We start from the raw sequence: 23,793 nt of genomic DNA on the forward strand, positions 1-23,793 counted from the left end.
GATTTAGTGTATTTGCAACATTTGCAATAAATTGCAATGTAAATATAATACAGTGGTTCTACATTATTGAGTATCATTTATCCAAAAATTCAAACCAAAGGAAAGTTCTTTAAATAGAAGAGTTGATCAAGAATTATTTAGCTATTTTTGTGTATTGAAAAAACCGCTCAAAAAGTCCAGGAGAGCAGGAAAATTATGGACTATGTATTCTTAATACAGGGGATTGAAATACAGAACGCATAAACCAAAGCCGCATTCTATATTTTAAAATTAATCTTTATTAAAGAACGATCATAATTGTGCATAAAGCACGCACAGCTTAAGTTAAATATGGTTAAAGTCATAGAACCGGCACTGCTTCAGCATAAAACGGTTAATATTGTGTTCAAATTGCGCACAACTTAAGCTTAAAATGATTTCCCTTGTATGTAATACACTCATAGCTCATAGCTTTAACACGAAAAGGTTAAAATTGCACATAAAGAACGCACAGCTTCAGCACAAAATGATTAAAATTCAATATAAAATCCTCACAGCTTTCGAAGGCAACGTTTAACAATTTAGATCTTTATTACTCGGATTCTGTCCAAATTTTATTAAAAATGGATATAATATTACCACAGAATCAGTTCTAAGGAAACACTAATTCTCTTCATGAACATTGTTTTCTGGAATGTGATGTATTGGACAACGTATATTGCAAAATCCCACAAAAAAAATTATTGTTAGGAAGAGAGCAGGAATAAATCTTAATTTCTATGATTTTTACAATATTGTTGATAAGCAGAAACCACAGAACAATTAGAAAAGTCCCTGAGCATGTAGATGCATGTAGATGAGCATGTAGTTCAAAAATTATTAATCGTTTAGATGGTTACTATTATATTGGTTCAATCGGTTCAACCGGGTAGTAGAAAATTTGAATTGGGATTGCCAGTAAATTTCATCATACATTTTAGACGACAAGCTTTACAGAAAAAAAACCGCAAAATATTTTACTGATTACAGAGAAATTTTTTTTTGATTGAGTAAAGAATTAAAAGGGGTCTAAAGGGGGGTGAATGCGTAACGTATAGCCTCTTCCCCCCAATTCCGATATTCACCTCCAAGAGGGCGAGATGCCTGGTAGGCCCCGGTACACCCAGATGCGTGACGGAAGATTGGGTAACCAACCCCAGTGGGATGTCACAATTCTGGGGCAGACGAACAAGGGATCTGGTCCTTCTAGAGAGGGTTGGGCGAGGGGCTAACAACCTTTCCCCGTAAAAGCAAGATTGTTCAGAAAGACAGAAGGAGCCTCGGATACGGATTGAGCCAACGACGACGACCCAGCAAAAGAAAAACGGACAACGATTTAAAAGTCTTCACATGGAACGTACGCACTCTGTACAGAGCTCGAGCTGCTCAGCAGCTAGCCGATGTCCTGTCCAAATACAAGGCTGATATAACGGCTCTTCAAGAGCTTAGATGGACAGAAGAGGGTGTCCTGGAAAAAGGGAGTTATGATATTTATTATAGCTGCCACCCTCGACATCATGTGCTCGGAACAGGCTTCCTTGTCAGCCGAAGAATAAAGCCTGCTGTCATCGGTTTCGCCTCGATAAGTGAAAGACTATGTACTCTACGCGTGCGGGGAATGTTCCAAAACATAACCCTCATAAACGTTCACGCCCCTACCGAGGAATCCTCTGACCAGGAAAAAGATGCGTTCTACGATCAAGTGGAGCGAACACTAAGTGCCTGCTCCAGGTACGATGTTAAAATCGTCTTGGGTGACATGAATGGAAAAGTAGGGAGGGAGCCAATTCACAGGCAGTATGCAGGCTCCCACAGTTTGCACGAGATTTCCAACGACAACGGACTACGCATCACCCACCTCGCCGCTGCACACAATCTGATTGTTGGAAGCACCTGGTTTCCGCGGAGAGATGTACACAAAGCTACATGGACTTCACCAGATGGGATTACTTCCAACCAGATTGATCACGTGTTGATTGACCGCCGACACCGGACATCCCTGATGAATGTACGCACATATCGTGGGGCCAACATCGACTCTGACCACTATCTTGTTGGCGCAGTGTTCAGGGCTCGCATATCCACACCCAAGGAAGTTTTGCCAGCGGGGATGTCCCAAATCAACACAGATGGTCTTAAAATAGAGCAGCTCCGTAATAAATATGCTGAGGAACTGGATGATGCACTCGTGAACTTCGCGAGTAGCCCTGGAGACAGGATGCCAATCAACGATATGTGGCAACATATCAAAACACACGTTGTTGGAAAGGCCACCACTATCCTTGGCCACAGTCGGAAGAAAGATCGGAACGACTGGTTCGATGATGAATGCAAACTGGCGACTGAGCATAAGAACGAAGCATACCGAGCCATGCTTAGTTCACAGAAAACGCGGGCACGTGTGGAGTCTTACCGAGAGCTAAGAAAACAGGAGAAGAAGCTGCACAGACGCAAGAAAAAAGCTTGGGAAGAACAACTGGTCAGTGTAGTTGAGGAGTATAGAGCGCAGCCGCACCAAGCGCGAAAGTTTTACCAGCAAGTCCGGGGTATGAAGCCATATACGCCACGAACTTCATACTGTAAGGACAAGCAAGGGAATCTGGTTTCCGATCAGAATGGCATCCTGGAGCGATGGGTGGAGTACTTTGATGAACTTCTCAACGGACAGCTCAATGATGAGTTGGAGGTCCCAACAACTCAAGGTGTTGATGCCATACTAGAGAGCGCCAGGAGTAGACGGAATTGCAGCAGAGCTGTACCAACATGGAGGCGTCCAACTACACCGAGTTGTTCATCAACTAGTGCTCCGTGTATGGGACGAAGAGGTAATGCCAGACGAATGGAAAATAGGCATTATCTGTCCTATACATAAGAAAGGAGATATCACAAACTGTAGCCATTATAGAGGTATTACGTTGTTGAGTACCGCCTATAAGATATTCTCCTCTATTCTGCTTGGTCGAATAGCCCCATTCGCTCAGACCATTATTGGCTCATACCAATGTGGTTTCACTCCAGGCAAATCAACAACAGACCAGATCTTTTCCCTTCGGCTGTCTATGGAGAAGATGAGAGAGCATGACCAAGCACTTCACCATCTCTTCATCGATTTCAAGGCTGCCTACGATAGCATAGTCAGGGTAAAACTGTACGAAGCCATGGGAGAATTCGGCATCCCGAACAAACTGATTAAACTGACTAGGATGACCATGACCGATGTGAGGAGCAAAGTAAAGGCGAACGGATCACTGTCACGAGAGTTTTGCGTAAACAACGGACTCAGACAGGGGGACGGACTATCCTGCGTCCTCTTTAACCTGGCACTGGATAAAGCGATCCGTGACTCCGGCGTGAGCATGAGGGGGGTCATACTCAATAAGTCCACGCAGCTCCTAGCCTATGCTGACGACATTGACATTATGGGGCGCAATCCCAGAGCTGTACAGGAGGCCTTCATCCAGATTGAGCATGCGGCACGAAATCTGGGGCTGCAGATAAATGAAGGCAAAACGAAGTACATGGTGGCCTCGTCAGCAGCGACTCCGGCAACATCTACGGAGAGCATCGGTCAAACAGGGCTCCCGATGGGGGACTACAACTTTGAAGTTGTCAACTCCTTCGTGTACCTTGGGTCAACAATCACAGCCGACAACAACATCTCAACAGAAGTCCGCGCACGGCTGCTGAAAGCCAACAAAGCCTATTTCAGTCTATCAAGAGTGTTTCGGTCCAGAAACTTAAGCATAAAGACTAAGCTACTGCTGTATAGGACTATGATCCTGCCAGTCCTCACGTATTCGTCTGAGACGTGGGTCCTCAGCAAACAGAATTGCGAACTCTTAGCCGCGTTTGAGAGAAGGATCCTACGACGGATTTTTGGCCCCATATGTGAGGAGGGACGATTCCGGAGCCTATACAACTATGAGGTGTATGAGCGCTACCGAGAGGTAACTGTCGTCAAGCAAATACGCCTCAATAGGCTCCGGTGGGCTGGTCATCTGGTTCGCAAGGATGAGGACGACCCAGCCTGGAAAGTCTTTAGGGGCGGACTTTATGCTACGAGGAGACGAGGCCGACCCAGCCTCAGATGGACCGACGGCGTAGACCAGGACGCCAACTCATTAGGGGTGCGGAATTGGAGAACAGTGGCGCGTAACAGGCTCGAGTGGCGACGGGTCCTGAGTCAGGCCAAGACCAGTAATTGGTTGTAGCGCCGGATAAGTAAGTAAGTAAGTAAGTAAAGAATTAAAAATTTGATCTTGATATTTAACGTGTGTCAATCAATTTTATATTTTTTGACATTTTAACTTTACATGTTAAAAATGTAGCACATGTTAAAGCTGTTAATGACTTTTTTTTACTATGTAGAAAATGATGTAAAATGTAAAATTTAAAAAAAAAATTCGCCCAACCCTGTATGTTTGTGACTGTCACATTGAAATTCCTGGTGTGCTACGTATAGGACTCTCCGGTAAACTTGCTCAATTCAGTGGACCACTGAAGAAGGTCCATGTCCAGGACCGAAAGCTCTGGGCAATATTGACGAAGAATCATTAATAGGAAATTTGATAAAATATCTCTAAACCTCCTTGACCGAGAGACTCACTTGGAACAGAGGCGTGCAAGAACCGTTGAAACCGAATAAACAACAAATGAAACTTGGTATGTCAATGGTCAAATCCCAAGAAGCAAAATAGCTGCCTTATAGAACCAAGTATTAGACAAGTCTTTTAGTGCACTTTTAAAAGACTTAAAGTGAAAATTTTCTGCTGAAATTCCTATAGCAGCTCTTAAGATCATTAAGAGTGCGCCACTTTACTTATAGTAATCTCAGTGATAGAAGCAAGAGCGTTATAAGTAATTAAATAGATTTTTGGTTCTATAGTGCCTTACTTAGGAAATTCTACAAGACTATTTTAAGAAAAAATTGCTGCTTGGGATGGTACTTAAACAAACTTATTTTGACGTTTTGTTCGGTTTCAACGGGCTCAGACAGAGCCCGTTTGTTGGAGTGTTCCCCAAAATGAGGAAAACCATCATTAAGAAGGACGTACTGTTGCAATACAAAGCGGTCTGGGTGGCCACAGTTAACTATCGCTTTTCTAGACTGTTCATGCCAAAGGTGGACAAGGAAAAGACGGTGTATCTTGATGGATAGCACCGGACCGCACAGATTGGACGTACAGTGCAGCACAATCTGTAGAGGATGCAACAACGCTGAGGAAACGGTCCTAGATTATGTATGTGACTGTCCCAGTCTCTACAGCACCAGACGAGTACGGCTAGGTAAGGCGGTACTTGTCTGGAATGACCTACTAAAACTAAATTGTGGTCTAAAGGGATACCCGACGGTGGTGTAACTGAGTTAGGTTTTTCAGGACAATCTGTCCTTCCGGTGAGCGTCGGAATTTGTTGATCAAATCCTATGAATCAAACACACAATTTTACCAGAGCTTTCAACACACGGACTGGTACCAGTCCGTTCGCTGTGCAAAAAAAGAGAGAAGAAAATTAGCTCCTAACCAAATTCAAAACTGATGCATAAGAAAACAGAGGAATTAGTGACAAAAATCCTAAAGAAAAGACCAACCAATAACCACTGAGGAAGACACGATAATTATCGAAAGCTCTGGTAAAATTGTGTGTTTGATTCATGGGATTTGATCAACAAATTCCGATGCTCACCGGAAGGACAGATTGTCCTGAAAAACCTAACTCACTTACTAAAACTAAAGACGGCCTGTCTAACTGTGTTATCACACTTGCACATTAAAATTTTAATATGATTCACATTAATTGTCGCTGGTGATAGTCCAAATGTGTAATTTGTGTCTTTGAATCATTTTATATTCAAAATTTGATCTATTTGTTGATAAAAAGGTAGACTTGGCCCTCAATATTTGATATAAATTGATTTATAGCATTAATGCGAAAAATTAATGCGATTTTCTCTTTAATTTTTTTAATGTGAAAAATATTTATGCTTTAGGTAAATTTAAAATTATTTTTGCTGGCCAAGTCCACTTCTTTATCAATAAATAGAAAAACCCCAAATATTAAGTGACTCAAAGACACAAATAACATAATTTGGACGCTCACAAGCGACAATTAATGTGAATCACATTAAAATTTTAATGTGCAAGTGTGATAACGCCGTAACACTAAAACAAAAATTCGAGAAAGTTTAAATAACATTCCGGAAATGTTTATTTTATCCTGAAGTATTGATCTGAAATCGGTGCAAATGTAAATGTTACCCTTTTTAAGTGTATTGGGGGTTAAAGGTATCCTTTTTCATGTTAATTTTACCATTAAAAAGATGTAAAATTCACCTAAAAAAGATGAGCTACTGCTTAAGTTCAGGCTGGAGCCGAGATCCTATCTAAATCTAAGTCCCTGAACCTTAAAGGTGATTATAACGTAAATTTCCTGTAAATTCATGCAAGATTTCATCATGTAGGGCAGTTAAAATTCAATAAATTTCGTTTGGATTATGTTTTTTGTTTTTTAAATAATGTTTTTGAAATACTAAAATGGATTTTTTTTTTGTTTTTGGTGGAGTGCTAGGCAATTAATAGAGATTATTCTCACCACTTTTTGGGGAGGCCTTTACGGTCACACTTGATTTCCTTATTCACTCATCCTGGTTCAGGTGTCTATCTGCATCCTGGCGCCATTATTCACTTGACAGATTTTCTTTTAGTTTTTTATTTTATTTATTTATTTTTTTTAGTTTAAAATTACTTTGGTTGGCTATTACACCCAAAATGTCCTCAACACAGAGATCCCTCGAAATAGTCTTTTCTTTCTTTATTTCTTTATATTTATATAGGTTTTTTTTTTTAAATTTTTTAATAGTATCTTTATTTTTGTTAATGGTTCTAAGTTTAAGTGATTTGGTAAAAACGTAGCCTAAAGTTTCTTTTTGTACTAAACATTGTTTTCTTTTTTTCTTCTTCTTTTTTTTTAAATCTTTCAGAAGCGCGTTTTTATTTACAATTTGACTAGATTTTTTTTTTATTTATTTAATAATTTCTTTTGTTGTTGTAAATATTAGAAAAAATTACACAGTGGAATTCAATTGGGTCACTCTTTTTTTTTGTAAGGTTAGCTTCTTTTTTTTTAGGGTTGGTTTATCAAAAGGTCCGTTTAGGTTAGATTTTGGTTATTTTTTGGTTAGATTTTTATTTTTTATTTTTTTTTCTGCTTCAAATTGTGCGAGCACTTCCAAGGGGGATTTTTTTGGGGGTCTCAATGATTGAGACCCAGTCCCTTAACCCCTTGACCAATCAGGTTTAAAACACTTTACATTTGTTTTTTGGTTTTTTTGTTCTTGTTCTAAATTTTTTTTTTTTAATTTTTTCTTTCTACTATAAAGGTTATGTTTCTTTTATCTTTTGTTTTTTAAATGATATTTTGAATTCTCTTTTTTTCCTTTTTCTTTTAAATTAGTTTAGATTCTCTTAAGCTTTCAAATAAGGCCAATTTAAGGCACAATTTTCCATAATCTCGTTTTATTATTCCTTTTTTTTCTTGTATTTTTTGTCTTAATCTTCTTTTTTATTATGTTTGTTAGTAACTTTCGGTTTGTTTTTTGTTTGTTTTTCTTTCACTTAAAATTTCTTCGAAGGATTTGTCTCTGACGGTTTTTATTTAGTTTTCTTTTTTTTAAGTTATTTTCTATATTTTTTGTTTTATTTTAAATTTATGTTTTTGTTTAAGAGCTTTTTTTTCTTTAAGTTGTCTTCTAAATCACAATTTGGTTTCACAAAAAACTGTATAGGCCCAGAAATGTATCACCCAACATTTTTTTTTCTTTTTTTTTTGTCCTTCAATCCTTGTTTTTCTTTTAATTTAACAAACTTTAATAAACTTATGGTTTTTTTTTTAATTCGATTTGCTGCGTCTTTTTTTAAATGATAAATTTATTTATTTTTTCTGTGCAGCTTGATGGTTTTTTTTTCTTGAGTTTTCGTCCAAAAAAAAGTCACTGGAACGTTTTTATATTTTTAAAAAACTTGTTTTAACACGAATTTTGGTTATTTTTTGGTTATTTTTTGGTTAAAAAGTCTTTTAGAAAAATAAATAATCACTTCCGAGTGGTTTTCTTGTCTAAATATTTATTTTATCTTTTGTTTTTTTTTTTTATTTTTTAAACTATTTTCTACTTAACGTCACTAGCTCCCTCTATATCTCTTAAACTTGTGGTTTTTTATGGTGGAATTGTAGCCCGATTTTTTCACAAGTTGTCCTCAGTTCTGGTTTTTGTTTTTATCTTTTTAACACAATATTTTGTCTAATAACTCAAAATTTTATTTTATTTGTTTTATTTTTTGTTTTTTGTATATTTTTTAAATTAAAAAAAAAATTATATTTACTTAATATTTCTTTCTTTTCTAGCCCACTATGTGTGTCTCTTGGATGGCTTTTTGTGCACACATTATTATTTGTTTTATTTCCTTTCTAATCACTATTTTTCTTTTTTTCTATTTATTGATTTTTGTTTTTGTTTTTTTTTTTTTGTTTTTTCAAATAAAAAATAGCCCACGAAAATTGTATTATCAACACCGTTCACGATATATATTTATTTTTTTTTAATTAATTTTAATTTGTTTTCGGTTTGCCTTTCACTAATTCACTTTTTTTAGGTTAGTTTTCACTTTAAAGGTTATAGTTCTTTTTTTTAAATTATATTTTTTTCACTTGTTAGAAAATTTGTCAAAATGTCCTAAAATCACATTTTTTATGCGAGGATTTTTGCTTTTTTTAAACTGGTTTTTTTTTAAAGTGCTTTTTTTTAAAATGTTTTTTGGTTTTGTTTGTTGTTTTTTTTCTAAATATATTTCTTTCTCTCTCTCTCTCGTACGTGAAAACAGCATAGAAATTCTCTCTCACTCTTTCTCTCTTCAATCACATCACTTGGTATTTTTTTAAAATTATTTTTTGTGTTTTTGTTGTTTAAATTATATTTTTTATACACAATATATAATATTTACTTTTTTATTTTTTTTTTCAATATACTTTTATTTTTTCTTATTTTAATACTCTATATATATTTTTTTTTGTCGACTTTGAGCCCTTTATGTCAATTGTGTAATTTTTTGTGTAATTTCTTTTTTTCTGTGTATTTTGTATTTTATTGCTGCTGAATTGAATTCTGTTTTTTTTGTTTTTCTCTTTTTTGTTTAAAATCTGTTTTGTATTGGAGGTTAGGTTTTTTCTGTGTGTGTTGTTTTTTATGTTATTTTGTGTGTAAATTGTTTTCTGTGTGTAGTTTTATGTATATTGTTGTTTTTTGGAGGTTATGTTGAATGAATGCTAGCTAAATGGAATGTGGTACTGAAAACTGTTTGTTCCGGTGTCAGTGTAATGGTGTTTTATATTTTTGTGGAGCGTGGTGGTCACTTTGCGTCAACTGGACCCTCTTTTTGACAATTGTTCGCGTGGTTTTTTTTAGGTTAAATTTCACACAAAATTGTCAAATTTCTAATGTCTTTTCTTCTCAATCTTTCTGCACTTTCATGCAAAATTGTTCATGTAACGCAAAAAAACAGTGGTTTTTTTATTTTGCCCTTTTCAAACTAGGGCCACTTGACCCGTGTTCGGTCGGCTGGATCTTGTGCCTGAGTCATCTGGAATTAAAACGTTAGATGTCTTAGAATAAATTACACAAATTTTAATCTTAACAGAAATATAATTAAAATCCGCAGAATTTGCCAAAAAGGTCAGATTTGGGTCAGAATTCAGTAACAGGGACACCAGGGACACATTTCGGCCGAGAAATAGGGTAAAGTGTATAATTTGGAATTAGTGATACAAGTTGGACAATTTGTCGGTACAAGTTGGACATGGCTTTTTTCTTGATAAATACAGTACAAAATTTGTTTCTAAGCACAAGAAACCAATTTATAAAACTAAAGCATTAAAAATATACAAATAAAAATGAAGTACTAAATTTATCAAATTATACCATTGTCCAACTTGTACCACTTTACCCTAGTCATATTACTCTATTTAATCACAAGAATAGGGTCATCCCTTTACAAATTGTCATAAAAAATAAAAATTCAGATAAAAAGAGGAACATAAAAATAGAGTGAAAAGAATTTAAAATGAAGAAAGTTCAAGAAACAAATTAAATGTTTCTAGGATCGAGCCTGAAGATAGAAATTACGAATAGCAGACGCAGAAATAGGGCTACCACTCGGAAGAAAATTAAACAGAATGACGCGTTTTACAAAAAGTGACCGATAGAGGCAGTCATCTTGAACTTTAGGCACTATGAGTCCTCGAACCATACCGAACTCTCCCCCTAACCAGAAGACAAGACAGGTATCCAGGACATAAAGAAATCCAGAAAATGGAACAGAAAAATGCACTGCTCTCATTCTCAGATGAGATGGTAAATCGCAGCCAACAAAATATGTAACTGAAGGGGGAGATATGGTCCCGACCAAGCCCCTGGCAAGTTGCCTGAAATTTGAAGCCACTTTCTCATATTTCTATTTAAATTTATATGGGATTTTTTTTGCACTCGCGACCGTTACGCTAAATATCTAAAAGGTGAAAAGTTTTTCCATATTATTAGATACCTTTCCGTATGTAGAGATAAATATACTAAATTTTTGTTTAAATACATTTTTTCCTGGGAACACTGTGAGCTGAGTCCGAGATCAATTTAGGAATTGGCTTCAGTGAGCTCCATATAATAAGGTCAACTTGCGAGTCCCTTGGTCCCGACGATTTAAGCCGCAGATATACCTAACACGATCATTAAACGAAACTGAAAGACGACGGATTGTGCCAGTATCCGCTGCAAAGAAGAGCTCTGCACCATAATTAAAGAAAGGATGAAGAAGCGCTCGCGCGAGGATCAAGCGAGTGTCATAGGGCGTGATGTCCCGGAAGCGTCTAAGAGTGTAAAGAGAATAGTTGACCTTACGGCAAATAGAAGTGGCCTGATCCGACCAAGAAACAGTTGTATTGAAGATTACACCTGGATTTTTGACCTGATCGACGAAAAGGGACAGGCAATTTTCATTTTATTGTCTAATTTAGGCCATTTTCATAAGTTAATAACGTAATATAATTCACCGCCTACGCCCAACAACTCCGGGATCATGGAAGGCACTCCAGGGCGAGTCTACAAACGGACTAGCAGATTCTTCTAACACGGGATATGGATATTAACACGGCTAGTGATGTGTAAGGTCCTAATTCATATCTGTTATTTATTTATTTAATTACTTATTTTTACCAGTTGATATAGGAAAAATATTTTTCTTATTATTGATCGACAATTTGGTATTTTTGAATACATGGATGAATGTATTTCGGTTATCTGAACAATTTAATTTTGGTCAAAATAGGCCTCAAGGCCTAAGACCTTGGTAAGGGGGTAGGTAAGGGGGGAACAAAAAAAACGGGATATGCACTCTTAGAAAAAATTAGTTCGTACAAGGTCATATGCAGTTATTAGAACTATAAAATATAGTAAATATAGACCCAACTATATATTTAGTTTGGGTAACTAAATGAAATAGTTTGAATTTGAATTTGAATTTATTGATAACCAATAGGGCATGCCCTCTTACATGAAAATTGTACAGAATAAAAGAATAAAAATTAGAACAAAAGAAAAGAAACGAAATACAAATGAATAACAGAAATTAATTGAAAAGAAAAACAAAACAAAATGAGGTCAAAAATCCCTCAATCAATGACGCAAAGCGATTCAAAAGCTCCCGCTTACGAGTTCGTGGGAGTTCATTCCAAAAAATGACTCCCCCAACGAATAAAGAACAGCGCAAGATGCGACCCACCGATCTCGGAATGAGCAGACACGAAGACCTCTCGGACGGCCCGCGCTCAATCAGCCCCGCAAGATATGCCGGTCGACCTGTCCACAACAGGCGACAGATAAACTCAACAGCCCGAAACTGAAGGTGGTCCAGGAATGGCCGTCCCAGAATCCTGGCGGCCCAAGAGGTGACATGATCAAAGCGACCAAGGTCAAATACATACCTTACAAGGGAGTTAAATGCTCTCTTCAGCATTTTTAAAGAAGTCTTGTCAGTGCCAAAAAAAAGTTCCGCCCCATACATGAAGTGTGGAACGAGCAAAGCTCTAGCCAAAAGTAGGCGAGTCTCGACCGGGGTAAAGGACTGGAATCGACGCAGAGTCCGAAGACCATAATAAACCCTCCTACACACCTCAGAAAAATGATTACTCCACGTGAGAGTATCATTAAATAATACCCCAAGATTCTTCACAGAATCAGTGAAAGGAATCACCTCATCTAGCAGAACAATAGGAGGTACAGCGGGGCACCGAAAACGACTATGAATGACAATAGCCTGCGACTTTTTAGGGTTTAATACAAGGCCATTATCGGACGACCATCCAGAGATTCTACAAAGGTCATCATTTAAAGCATCAGAACAGAATTCCGGATACCCATAGTCGCCAAAGCAGTAAATCTGAAGATCGTCTGCGTAGAGGTGATACGAGGAGTATAGGAGTTTTAAAGGAAGGTCGTTAATAAATAAAGAGAATAATATAGGACCCAAAATTGAACCCTGAGGCACCCCCGCGCTACGCGTCAACGGTAAGGAAAGTGATTCCCCAGACCTAACAACCTGAGAGCGGTTCCCAAGGTATGAGGCGATCATAGACACTGCCGTGTCAGTAAAACCGAAATAATATCGAAGCTTATCGAGCAGTAGCCCATGAGGAATCGAGTCGAACGCCTTCGAGAAGTCCAATAAAATTAAAATTGCAAACATGTCATTATCCAGACCAACCGCGATGTCATGCTGGATCTTGAGAAGGGCTGTCGTGGTGCTGTGACCCTTTCTGAAGCCAGACTGTAAACTACACAATAGCTGATTTTGTTCTAGATACGACTGCATCTGGTCGAGAAGAAGCATCTCCAAAGGCTTCGACAACGCGGGTAGGATACTAATAGGTCTGTAGTCCGAGGGATCAGAGGGAGAGGCAACCTTTGGGATCGGAGTGACCATGGCAAGCTTCCAATCATCCGGAGTTAGTTGACCACAATTAGTTAAAGTATCCTTTTCATTTAGTTATCACAACTAAATCAAAATAGTAATGGGTACTATAACATATTAGTTCCAATTACTAAATAAATGGGGTTGATACCCATCTTATTGGCTGTAATAACTATATCATATTAGTTGTGGTTACTATATAGCATTCATTGTGATGCATATTTCTTATTAGTTGCTTAAAATTCGAAGGAGCTTCAACGCATTACTAAAATAAAAATCACTCTTTACTATTGGAAAAGTAGTCATAACTTTATGAAAATATAGGCCCATCTATTTACATTGGTTGTGAGAACTAAAAGGAATTAGTGACCAATATTAGTTGGAATATCGATTTCATTTAATTAACACAAGCAAATATCATTGTATGAAAGCATTATGAAATAATTGCCGCAACTTATCCACGTAAATATTGTCTTATATTCTCACTACTAATAAATTTATTATGAGTATAATGTTTTAAGAATATAAGAACTATTTTAAATAGATTTGATAATAATCGCCCGAACTACTAATTTTCATTAGTAATCACGTCTAAACTTTTCTAAGAGTGTGGATATTGTAAAAATGATTACCTTTGCAATGAATATATCTCAATACGATTAATAATAATAATAATAACCGGGAGAAGAATTTAATAAAATCCAGAAAGACACCATCACACCCCATAGCACTATTACCAATATTGTGGTCAAAATTCCGTCATTGAGTGACCTCTGAATTGATACTGGTTTTTTTTTCTGCGATCTGTCTGATGAATCAGTCAGTAAATGAAGCGTGTCCGGGATTTAAATTCCAAATTTTTCGACATGATAGGAATTGAGTTTTGTTTTGATTTTTTTTTCACGTTTCAAGAGAATTTCGTCAACTTCTCATTTTTGAAAAAAAAAATAAATAAATTGAAAAAGGTTGTGTTTTGGCTGAGAAAAGTGATAAAAATGGAGAACCTGCGCAAATTGATCGTGGACATGTACCTAAATAATCCAAAAGTGAGCTATTCTGAAATCGAAAGGATCACCGGAAAGTGTCCATCGACGGTGCGAAGGGTTATTAGTACGCTTCAAGGAACTCAAGACTGTTGTCCGGAAGCCACCCAAGAAGCAAAATAGCTGCCTTATAGAACCAAGTATTAGACAAGTCTTTTAGTGCACTTTTAAAAGACTTAAAGTGAAAATTTTCTATTGAAATTCCTATAGCAGCTCTTAAGATCATTAAGAGTGCGCCACTTTACTTATAGTAATCTCAATGAAAGAAGCAAGAGCGTTATAAGTAATTAAATAGATTTTTGGTTCTATAGTGCCTTACTTAGGGAATTCTACAAGACTATTTTAAGAAAAAATTGCTGCTTGGGCAGGATGTGGCAGAAAACTTGGAGCTGTAGACAAGAGGATGGAGAAGAGAGTGTTGGCGCTTTTCCAGAAGCAACCTTGCTTTTCAGTCAGAGATCTGGGCAAAAAAACTGGGTATCTCCAAGAGTTTAGTGCAGAGAATCAAAGAGAATAACGGATTGATAACGTACAAACGTACAACTAATTATCTTATTTATAACAAATATGCCTGTAAATAGTCACATTATGGTCAAAATTCCGTCATTAAGTGACTTCTGACCTGATATTTGTTTTTTCTGCGATCTGTCTGATAAATCAGTCAATGAATAGTCATATTCTGGTCAAAATTGAGTCACTGATCGACTCCTAAACTGTAGTTTACCTTATTTATGACAAATCTGTCCGCAAAGAGTCACATTCTGGTTAAAATTAAGTCATTAAGTGACTCCTTAAATGATATTTGTCTTATTTGCGACCTTACTGATAAATCAGTTAATAAATGATCATATTCTGGTCAAATTGAGTCATTGAATGTCTCCAAAATTAAAGATTATGTTATTTATGACAAATCCGGCTGAAAATAGTCACATTCCGGTTAAGATTGAGTCATTTAGTGACTCCTAAGTACAGGTTCAAGGAGTACAACAAGTTCTTCGCAACGAAGAATTTTTCGTGATATGGACGATGAACATGGATATCTACATTAAAGAGTGCCTCCAAAAAGGACTTTTGCCACTGTATCAAAGCCACGACATCCCTCCTCTACTTTGGCCTGATTTGGCATCATGTCATTACGCGAAAGCCACCCTGGAATACTTTTCCGTTGCCAACAACAATGTCAAATATGTAAATAAGAAGATCAAGCCGCCCTTCACTCCAAAAGTCCGCCCCATTGGGAAATACTGGGGAATTTTGAAAGGAGACTTGAACAAGAAGGCTAATCCAGCCAAAAATTTGCAGAACTTCGCACGAAAGTGGAAGAATGTCGTCAGAGATCATGGGGACGACCTTGTCCAGAGCCTTCGGAGGGAAGTAAAGAAGATGATGCGAGATTTCGCGGAGAAACCGCTTGAATAAAAAACCATAAAGTGGATTTGAATCACAATGAAATACCCTTTCAAGAAATATAACTAGTATTTTTATATGTACTATAGTTTTTTAATGAGAGTCATATGTCTTCTTGGAATTTAAATCTCGGACACGCTTTACTGACAAATCTGCCTGCAAATGGTCATATTCTGGTCAAAATTCCGTCGTTAAGTAACTCCTAAATTGATATTAAGTAACTCCTAAATTTAGTCAAATTCTGGTCTAAATTGAGTCAATGACTCAGACCTAAATTGAAGATTATCGTCGGTTGCGGCTACCTCTATCGTATCTGCATTTGTTTTGTATCTGCATTCGGAGCAACTACAATACAGACGTCTTGCGTGAAATGCTGACATAAAAGAAATGCAAATACGACAGAGGTAGCCGTAACCGACGTTATGTTATATATGATAAATCTTCCTGCAAATGGTCATATTGTAATAAAAATTCCGTCACTAAGTAACTTGTAAATTAATATTCGTGTTTTTGCGATCTGTCTGGTAAATCGATTAATAAATAGTCATATTCCGGTCAACATTGAGTCACTGACGGACTCCTAAATTAAAGATTATCTTATGTGTGATAAATGTGCCTGCAAATGATCATATTCAGGTCAAAATTGAGTCATTAGGTTACTCTTAATTTGAGATTTGTTTTATTTGCGATCTATCTGATGAATCAGTCAGTAAATAGTCATATTCTGGTCAAAATTGAGTCAATGACTGACTCCTGAATTCAAGTTTATCTTATTTATGACAAATCTGTCCCCAAAATAGTCACATTCTGATCAAAATTGTGTCATTAAGTGACTATTAAATTGATAATTGTCTTATTTGCGATTTCTTTGACGAAACAGTTAATAAATAGTCATATTCTGGTCAAAACTGATTCAATGACTGATTACTAAATTGAAGAATAATAATTGATTATCTCACTTATGATAAATCTGCCTGAAATACTCATCTTCCGGTTAAAATTCCGTCACTAAGTAACTCCTAAATGGATATTTGCGTTATTTAGCGAACTGACTGATAAATCAGTTAATGAATGGTCACATTGTGGTCAAAATTGAGGCATTAATTGACTCTTAAATTGATATTTCTCTTATTTGCGATTTGTCTGAAAAATCAGTTAATAAATAGTCATATTATGTTCAAAATTGCGTAATGAAGTGTCTTCTTAATTAATATTTGTTTTATTTCCGATCTTTCTGATGAATTAATTAATAAATACTGATCTGGTCAAAATTGAGTCATTTAGTGACTCCTAAATTGAGAAATAAGATTTTATTATCTAATTTATGACACATCTGCCTGAAAATTGTCATAATCTGGTTAAAATTCCGTTATTAAGTGAGTTCTAAATTGAATTTTGTCTCATTTGCGACCTGTCTGATAAATCAGTTAATTAATGGTCATATTCTGGTCAAAATTGAGTTATTGAGTGACTTTTAAATTGATATTTGTCTTATTCGCGATCTGTCTGATGAATCTGTCAGTAAATAGTCATATTCTGTTCAAAATTTAGTCTTTCACTGACTCCTAAATTGAAGAATAAGAACTAATTATCTTATTTATAACAAACTTCTGACCTGATATTTGTTTTTTCTGCGATCTGTCTGATAAATCAATCAATGAATAGTCATATTCTGGTCAAAATTGAGTCACTGATCGACTCCTAAACTGTAGTTTACCTTATTTATGACAAATCTGTCCGCAAAGAGTCACATTCTGGTTAAAATTAAGTCATTAAGTGACTCCTTAAATGATATTTGTCTTATTTGCAACCTTAATGATAAATCAGTTAATAAATGATCATATTCTGGTCAAATTGAGTCATTGAGTGTCTCCAAAATTAAAGATTATGTTATTTATGACAAATCCGGCTGAAAATGGTCACATTCCGGTTAAGATTGAGTCATTTAGTGACTCCTAAATTGAAGATTATCTTTTTAAGACAAATCTGCCCCCAAATAGTCACATTCTGGTCAAAATCGAGTCATTAGGTGACTCTTAAATTGCTATTTGTTTTATTTCCGATCTTCCTGATGAATTAGTTTATAAATAGTCATATTCCGGTCAAATTAAGTCAATGACTGACTCCCAAATTAAAATTATGTTATTTATGACAAATCCGCCTCCAAATTGCCATATTCTGGCCAAAAATTCCGTCATTAAGTGACTCTTAAATTGATATCTGTCTTTTTTTTCCTATTTTTCTGATAAATCAGTTAATAAATAGTCAATTTCTGGTCAGAATTTAGTCACAATGTCAATTATACTCTAATTCTCATTAATTTTTTCAACAATTTAACTCAATTAGTTCTTGGAAAAATTAAATTTTCCACAAAATCCCGACAGAAGTCACAATAATTCAACACAATGGTTATTGTCACAGGATTTTGTGTCTTATCACTTTTTGATTCTGGAATTATTTTTTTTTTTTGCACAAATTTGTTGAATTAAAAGGGGGGCACATGGGGGTGCTTCGATGTGGCAATGGTGCCTCCATCCCCCCAATTCAAATGCTAAACGTTTGCCAACATTTAGGGGATGGCTTCTGTTTTTTTTTTTGTTTTGTCTTTTTGAGAATTTCTATTGGCAAATTCTGCGGATTTTCCTGGGGATTTTCTGTTTTTCTCGAATTCCGGGGGGGTCCCACTGATTTTTCCGGGAAAATTGGGCAGTTTTTTTTTGCGCGTGGGGAGGTGTGGGTGGATTCTGACGCGTCCGCCATATTTGAAAGTTTGGCTGGGAGAAAAAGCTTTGGGCAAAATGGTGGGCCCCCCCTTTCCCCCGCCTCAAATTCACAGGGAGACATTTTCCAACCTTTTTCATAGAAAATTGACATTTTCTCCCAAAAAAAATGATTTTCCTGCTGTTGCTTTTAGTTTTCCGTAGATGCAGAGGTTAGTTTTCTGGTCCAAAAAATGGGAAACACACACACTAAATTTTTAAATTTTTTTTTTTAAAGAGAGAGAAATTCACACTTGGAAAATTTTGCACTTTTTTTTTTTTAGGTAAATTTAACTTAAATGGGAAACTTTCACAAAACTTTTGGCCCAAAATAGCTATTTTCTGGTTATTTTTTGGTTGAATTTTGGTAACAGTTGGGGAACGGGGGGTTAAATGGCGTTTTTTTGTTGGTTTCTAGTTTGCAATTTTGGTATTTCCGTTTTTTTTCTTTTTTCGGTAAATTAAAACGTTTTGTTTATTTAGTTGTTTTTTTAATTTAAAATTTTTATTTCTATTTTTTTTTTGGTAGTATTTTTTTTTAAAGTAATTTAAGTTTATTTTTTTTTCTTAATTTTTTGTGTGTGTCTATTTTAGTTAATGGGTGTATAATTTTAGGCTTGTCGAACTTGCATCAACCGCGATGCAAACTGCACTTAAGCTGCACTCGGTGCACCCTCGTTCTTGCCACTCGATTGGTAAATTTCTGGGCAGGTGGATGGTGTGGGGCAGGAGAGGGATGCGTTGCATTCATGACAACCATCCCCTCGGACCCCCTGAATGAGCCTGCGTCGCGACAGTTGATGGTCATCCGACCAGAAGCATGCATTTTCTTTTTTATCATCCAGTCAACCCTTTATATTCCGACTAAAATAGCACTTAACTCAGATATATCCATAAAATACCCAGAAAATAGCCAGAAAATAACCAGAAAAAAAGTATCACAGTATTAATCAATCACAAAGGTTGTTTCAAATTTTTGATAATATTTTCCATTTAAAAGTCATATTTCGGTCAGAATTCAGTAAAAACAATTCACATTGAGACAGAAAAGTCTCTCAGTTTTTCAAAAGTTACCTCAATTTCCATAAATAATGGATTTACAGATGTTTCTTTCTCAAATTTATATTTAATAACCTAAATATGACTAATATATGACTTATAGCAAAAATATTTCTGACAAATCTAGCAATATTGATAGATAGATAGATTTATTTCCTCTTAGGCCATCTGTTGCTGCCGCCGACTTCAGAACCCACCTAAACTGGGCAAGACGGCAGAAAATCCCGAATCATTGGTCGTATAGGCCATTTTAACTTCCACAATTCATTATTAGTGTTTTGACCCAAACGCCATTTGATATCCAAATAATGTATGTCTCAAATGTAACCAACATATTTTCAATGTAATCGAGATATTTCTAAATAATATAATGTATGGACATGATGGAAGTATATTGATTGAAAATTATATGCGTTACATACCAGAAGAATAACTTATCTAAAAATTGTATAGAAAATATCAGTTATTTTCTATTAATATGAATAATACATTTTATTTGATAAATTTCGGTTATTATGTTGGTATTTTCCCTTAAAATGATGACTAAATGTTTTTAGATCCATAAACAAGCTACAATACAATCTATTTTTGAGTGAAAATGTATAAGACTATGTCAGAAACATCGAAAGTATATTTATCTTACATATTCTCGCTGTTATGTTGACATAATGGCATGAAACTGTATGAACATCACATTTTGATATTTTTTAGTTACATTTGTTCCGTAAAGGAGACAACTTATATACAATTTGTGTTCTTTTTGTATGGCGCTACCAGATTGTCAAATTCTGCTTTGTATACTAAGCAGAGATTCATATTCCAATGAAAATTTGTGAAAAAAAACTTATGTTGAACATAAATTAAAGCCTTGAAGTGCACCAACGTTTGCATTGGAGTCGAGCACATAGAAAAAAAGGGATCGAATTCGAAAAAGTGAGTGTAATTGATGGAAAAATTATGAATTAATACTTCATTCGTAAGAATTAACATTTTCCTTATTTAATTCCAGCGAAGCCAAATTGTAAAAATTAGGACAGCTTCCTGATCTTCTAACGTGAAACTAAATTGCATAAACGGTGCCCAGAATGCAGAAAATTTTCATAAAAAGCATAAAATTGAAGTGTTTACTGTGCAGTAACATTATTGTTATAAGAAATTTGAAATGTGATTATAATGTATGACATAATGTAAATAAAATCACAAAAATATGTAAAAATGTGTTTTCTTCTATGTTTTTTTTTTAATTATTCACGTTATAGCATCTCAATTTTATTTTATCGGAACAAATAGAAGATTATGGCGTGGAAAATTACAGAAAATTGATGGCTCTAAACTCAATTTAATGTAAAATTATGCACAAAACATTGATGAGCCTCGCGATATTTGTCCAGAATGGTGCTTAAAATGATGTATTCCACCAATAAAAGCAGTAAAAATCTGATATCCTTAAGTTTTTCAATGGTATGATTGAAAGGGCAATAAAACTTATTCAATTTTATTTTATTTTATTTTCCAGCTTTCCCTTGAGAATTTCAGGTCGGGAATGAAATACTATTCACTAATATTGTATCCTCTAACGGAAAATAGTCATTGCATTAAATTTTCATACGCGATAAAAGTGCACGTGTCACAGGAAATCTAACTGAATCGTTTGGGGATAAATAATTGTTCATTTGAGGAAAATGTTTAAGCAAGTTTCTAAATGAAAATGCAAAAGAAATGACAATTCTGCGATCAGTAGTTATAAAATTGATATTGTGCAGTGATAATATTTTTATTTAGTTAGAATTGATACATTTTACCGTACAAGATGACGTGATTACGTCAAATATGAAAAATTGTTATATTTCGTATGTGAAAATTCCCTATTCACCCGAATATGGGCCTCTTTTATGCGGTTATATAGAAGAAATTTGTAAAATCTTCGCCAATATTTTTGAACAGATATCAGACATCTCTACTCATTTATAGCGATAAATGCCACTTGGGGAGAAGCTTTGCAGATGTAAAGAGGTGAGTCTCAGCATCTTGATCATCTCAGTATAACTCGTTTCTGTTTTAATAATTGTGACCAAAATATGAGTAGTTTGGTTTCACTTTGTTTGATCCTGGAGAATGGTCAAGAATAAGGTCAAGAATTGTAATTGTGACCAAAATATAACTATCTGCAACGTTGGACCTAAACGGAGTTTTTTTTCTACCACAAAAAAAAATTTCTAACTAAATTCTGACTAAGATATTACCCTCAAGACAACATGCCTCTCTACTAATATTGTCTTGAGGGTCATATTTTGGTTAGAATTTAGTTATAGAGATTTATTTTTGTTTTACAAAGAAACTCTGATCAAGTCCAACGTCGCAGATAGTCATTACTTAATATAGAAACCAGTTAACTGAAATGAACAAGATATTGCTAGATTTGTGAGAGATAGTTTTCCTAGAATGGCGTCATTACTTATGGCCAGTCTAAACTTGTGGCCACCTTGCAGATATCTTCAATTTTTTCCTACAAATTAATTTTGAAGTACCACAAAATTGGGATTATTTGATGTGCTATCATTAATTACAACTTTTAAACTGATTTACTTTTATATTTCGATAGAATTTTTGATCATTTTCTGGAGATTATTTTACTAATTCGCGCCTGACGATCAAATATACGTCAAATTGTTAAGAAATTTGCTAATGATCTCACAATTTTAATTGACTAAATTAATTAAATTAATTATCTTCAATTAAAAATTATTTAGTACTATTTTTCAAAACTTCCAAGACAAGGCCATAAGTTATGACCTATTTGATAAGATTATTAACTTATGGCCACAGAATTTGACGTGTGACGCCCTCACAGATATTTGGTTTAGCGAGTATCGTGTGAATGATCTAATTGAATTTTTTCATGAACTTCCATTTTGTTGTACATAACCTAACTTTTTCTCTTTTTCCCACTTAGGAGAATGAAAAAATCACATATTTTCCGGGAATTGTGGGATTTTCCTAGTAAATTCACTTGGATATATCGAAAGAAACTACATGAAAGAAATTACTCTTAAAATTTTGCTTTAATTGGTCAAAAAGATCATCAACTGTAATGAGATATGTCCTTAATGTGGCCATAAGTAATGCCTGCACACTATAAGTCATATATTAGTTATATTTAGGTTATTAAATTTAAATTTCAGAAAGCAACATCAGAAAGCAACCCTTGATATAGGTCTGAAGCCTATCGGCTTATTGTGACCAAGATCCCATTGCAAACAAGACAATTAACAATTAAACAAAAGTCCTTAATAAAAATCTATCAGTATCAGTTATATTCTAACGTCGTTACTATTTAGGAACGCCACAATCTTTTTCAGGGGTCCTGGCATCTGCAACCGTGAATAAAAGATTTTTGTAATTTTTCTATTGTTTGAGCCGAATTTGAGGATCATCAAATTCGGTCAATTTTGATCAAAATTGAGAATGGGGAAGGATAGATAAATATTTATTGGTACAACTATGTGTTGGTCTTGATCTAACCTTAGGATACGTTACCACTCGATTCTGCAATGTGCCACCTGTTTGAAAAGTTACCTACCTTTTAATTGATTCAGCGTTCTGAGCGTTCTTGTCCGTTTGAAGGTTGTCAATCGCCGATAAGTAATTGAACATAGAAGAGTCTATCCATTAGGTTAAAGTGTGAAACGATCCTATAATGCCGTTATCTGAAGGCAATGGGGATTTGTAGGACGTCGACCGTTTATGTTACGAAACCTTGATGATTGACACTACTCAACTCTCCTGTTCCTGATCCTTAAAAGAGTCAAGGGAAAGGACTATTCCGACTATTCTGACCCTTCCTGAAATAAATAGCGAATCGTTACCCTGATCCCTTGGTCCGAAATCCTTCAGAATTTGTAGAAGGTCGCCCCATGAGCCAACGAAACCTTGAAGATTGAGATTACTCAACTCTCCTGTTCCTGATCCTTAAAAGAGTCGAGGGGAAGGACTATTCCGACCATTTCGACCCTTTTTTAACTAAATGGAGAAACGTTACCATGATCCCTTGGTCCGAAATCCATCAAAATGTATAGGACGTCGACCCTTTACGTAACGAAACCTTCATGATTGAGATTACTCAACTCTCCTGTTCCTGATCCTTAAAAGAGTCGGGGAAAGGACTATTCCGACTATTCTGACCCTTCCTGAAATAAATAGCGAATCGTTACCCTGATCCCTTGGTCCGAAATCAACCGGAATTTGTCAGGATTCGCTCCTTGATCCAACGAAACCTTGACGATTGAGATTACTCAACTCTCCTGTTCCTGATCCTTAAAAGAGTCAAGGGAAAGGACTATTCCGACCATTTCGACCCTTTTTTAACTAAATGGCACAACGTAACTATGATCCTCTCGATCGAGATCAATCAGAATTTGTCAGAAGTCGCTCCTTGATCCAACGAAACCTTGACGATTGAGATTACTCAACTCTTGCGTCCTTGATCCTTAAAAGAGT

At 35.5% G+C, this 23,793-nt stretch overlaps 2 protein-coding genes across 20 annotated transcripts in view; one reads left to right on the forward strand and one right to left on the reverse strand.

Annotated features, from left to right (window-relative positions):
* LOC129808794 (zinc finger protein 384) overlaps positions 1 to 18,916 on the reverse strand; it is a 183,694-nt gene extending 164,778 nt beyond the window's left edge. For 9 of the 19 annotated variants that reach the window (XM_055858664.1, XM_055858659.1, XM_055858656.1 and 6 more), the window contains exons 1-2: positions 18,331 to 18,915; positions 6,610 to 9,650 (exon numbers count right to left, since the gene is read on the reverse strand). The gene's annotated coding sequence lies outside the window, so the exon portion shown is untranslated. Of the gene's footprint in view, positions 1 to 6,609; positions 9,651 to 18,330 lie in introns of all 19 variants that reach the window. The other 10 variants (XM_055858652.1, XM_055858661.1, XM_055858658.1 and 7 more) reach the window with 3 other exon arrangements.
* On the forward strand, positions 1,119 to 12,890 carry LOC129808671 (uncharacterized). The gene is made up of 4 exons (XM_055858444.1): positions 1,119 to 1,177; positions 1,270 to 2,843; positions 2,986 to 3,626; positions 12,816 to 12,890. Exons 1-4 carry the CDS (start codon positions 1,119 to 1,121, stop codon positions 12,888 to 12,890), a joined length of 2,349 nt encoding a protein of 782 aa, XP_055714419.1.
* Positions 18,917 to 23,793: the final 4,877 nt, after the last annotated feature.

Source organism: Phlebotomus papatasi, chromosome 5, assembly GCF_024763615.1.
Source record: "Phlebotomus papatasi isolate M1 chromosome 5, Ppap_2.1, whole genome shotgun sequence".
Lineage (NCBI taxonomy): Eukaryota > Metazoa > Arthropoda > Insecta > Diptera > Psychodidae > Phlebotomus > Phlebotomus papatasi.

Excerpts from the sequence above, each read along its gene's own strand:
- LOC129808671 (XM_055858444.1), top strand. The coding sequence starts at position 1,119 with ATGCCTGGTAGGCCCCGGTACACCCAGATGCGTGACGGAAGATTGGGT. Across the intron at positions 2,844-2,985 it reads TCCGTGTATGGGACGAAGAG|CCCCATTCGCTCAGACCATT; the intron begins GTAATGCCAGAC and ends TTGGTCGAATAG. Across the intron at positions 3,627-12,815 it reads GGGACTACAACTTTGAAGTT|ACCAACCGCGATGTCATGCT; the intron begins GTCAACTCCTTC and ends GTCATTATCCAG.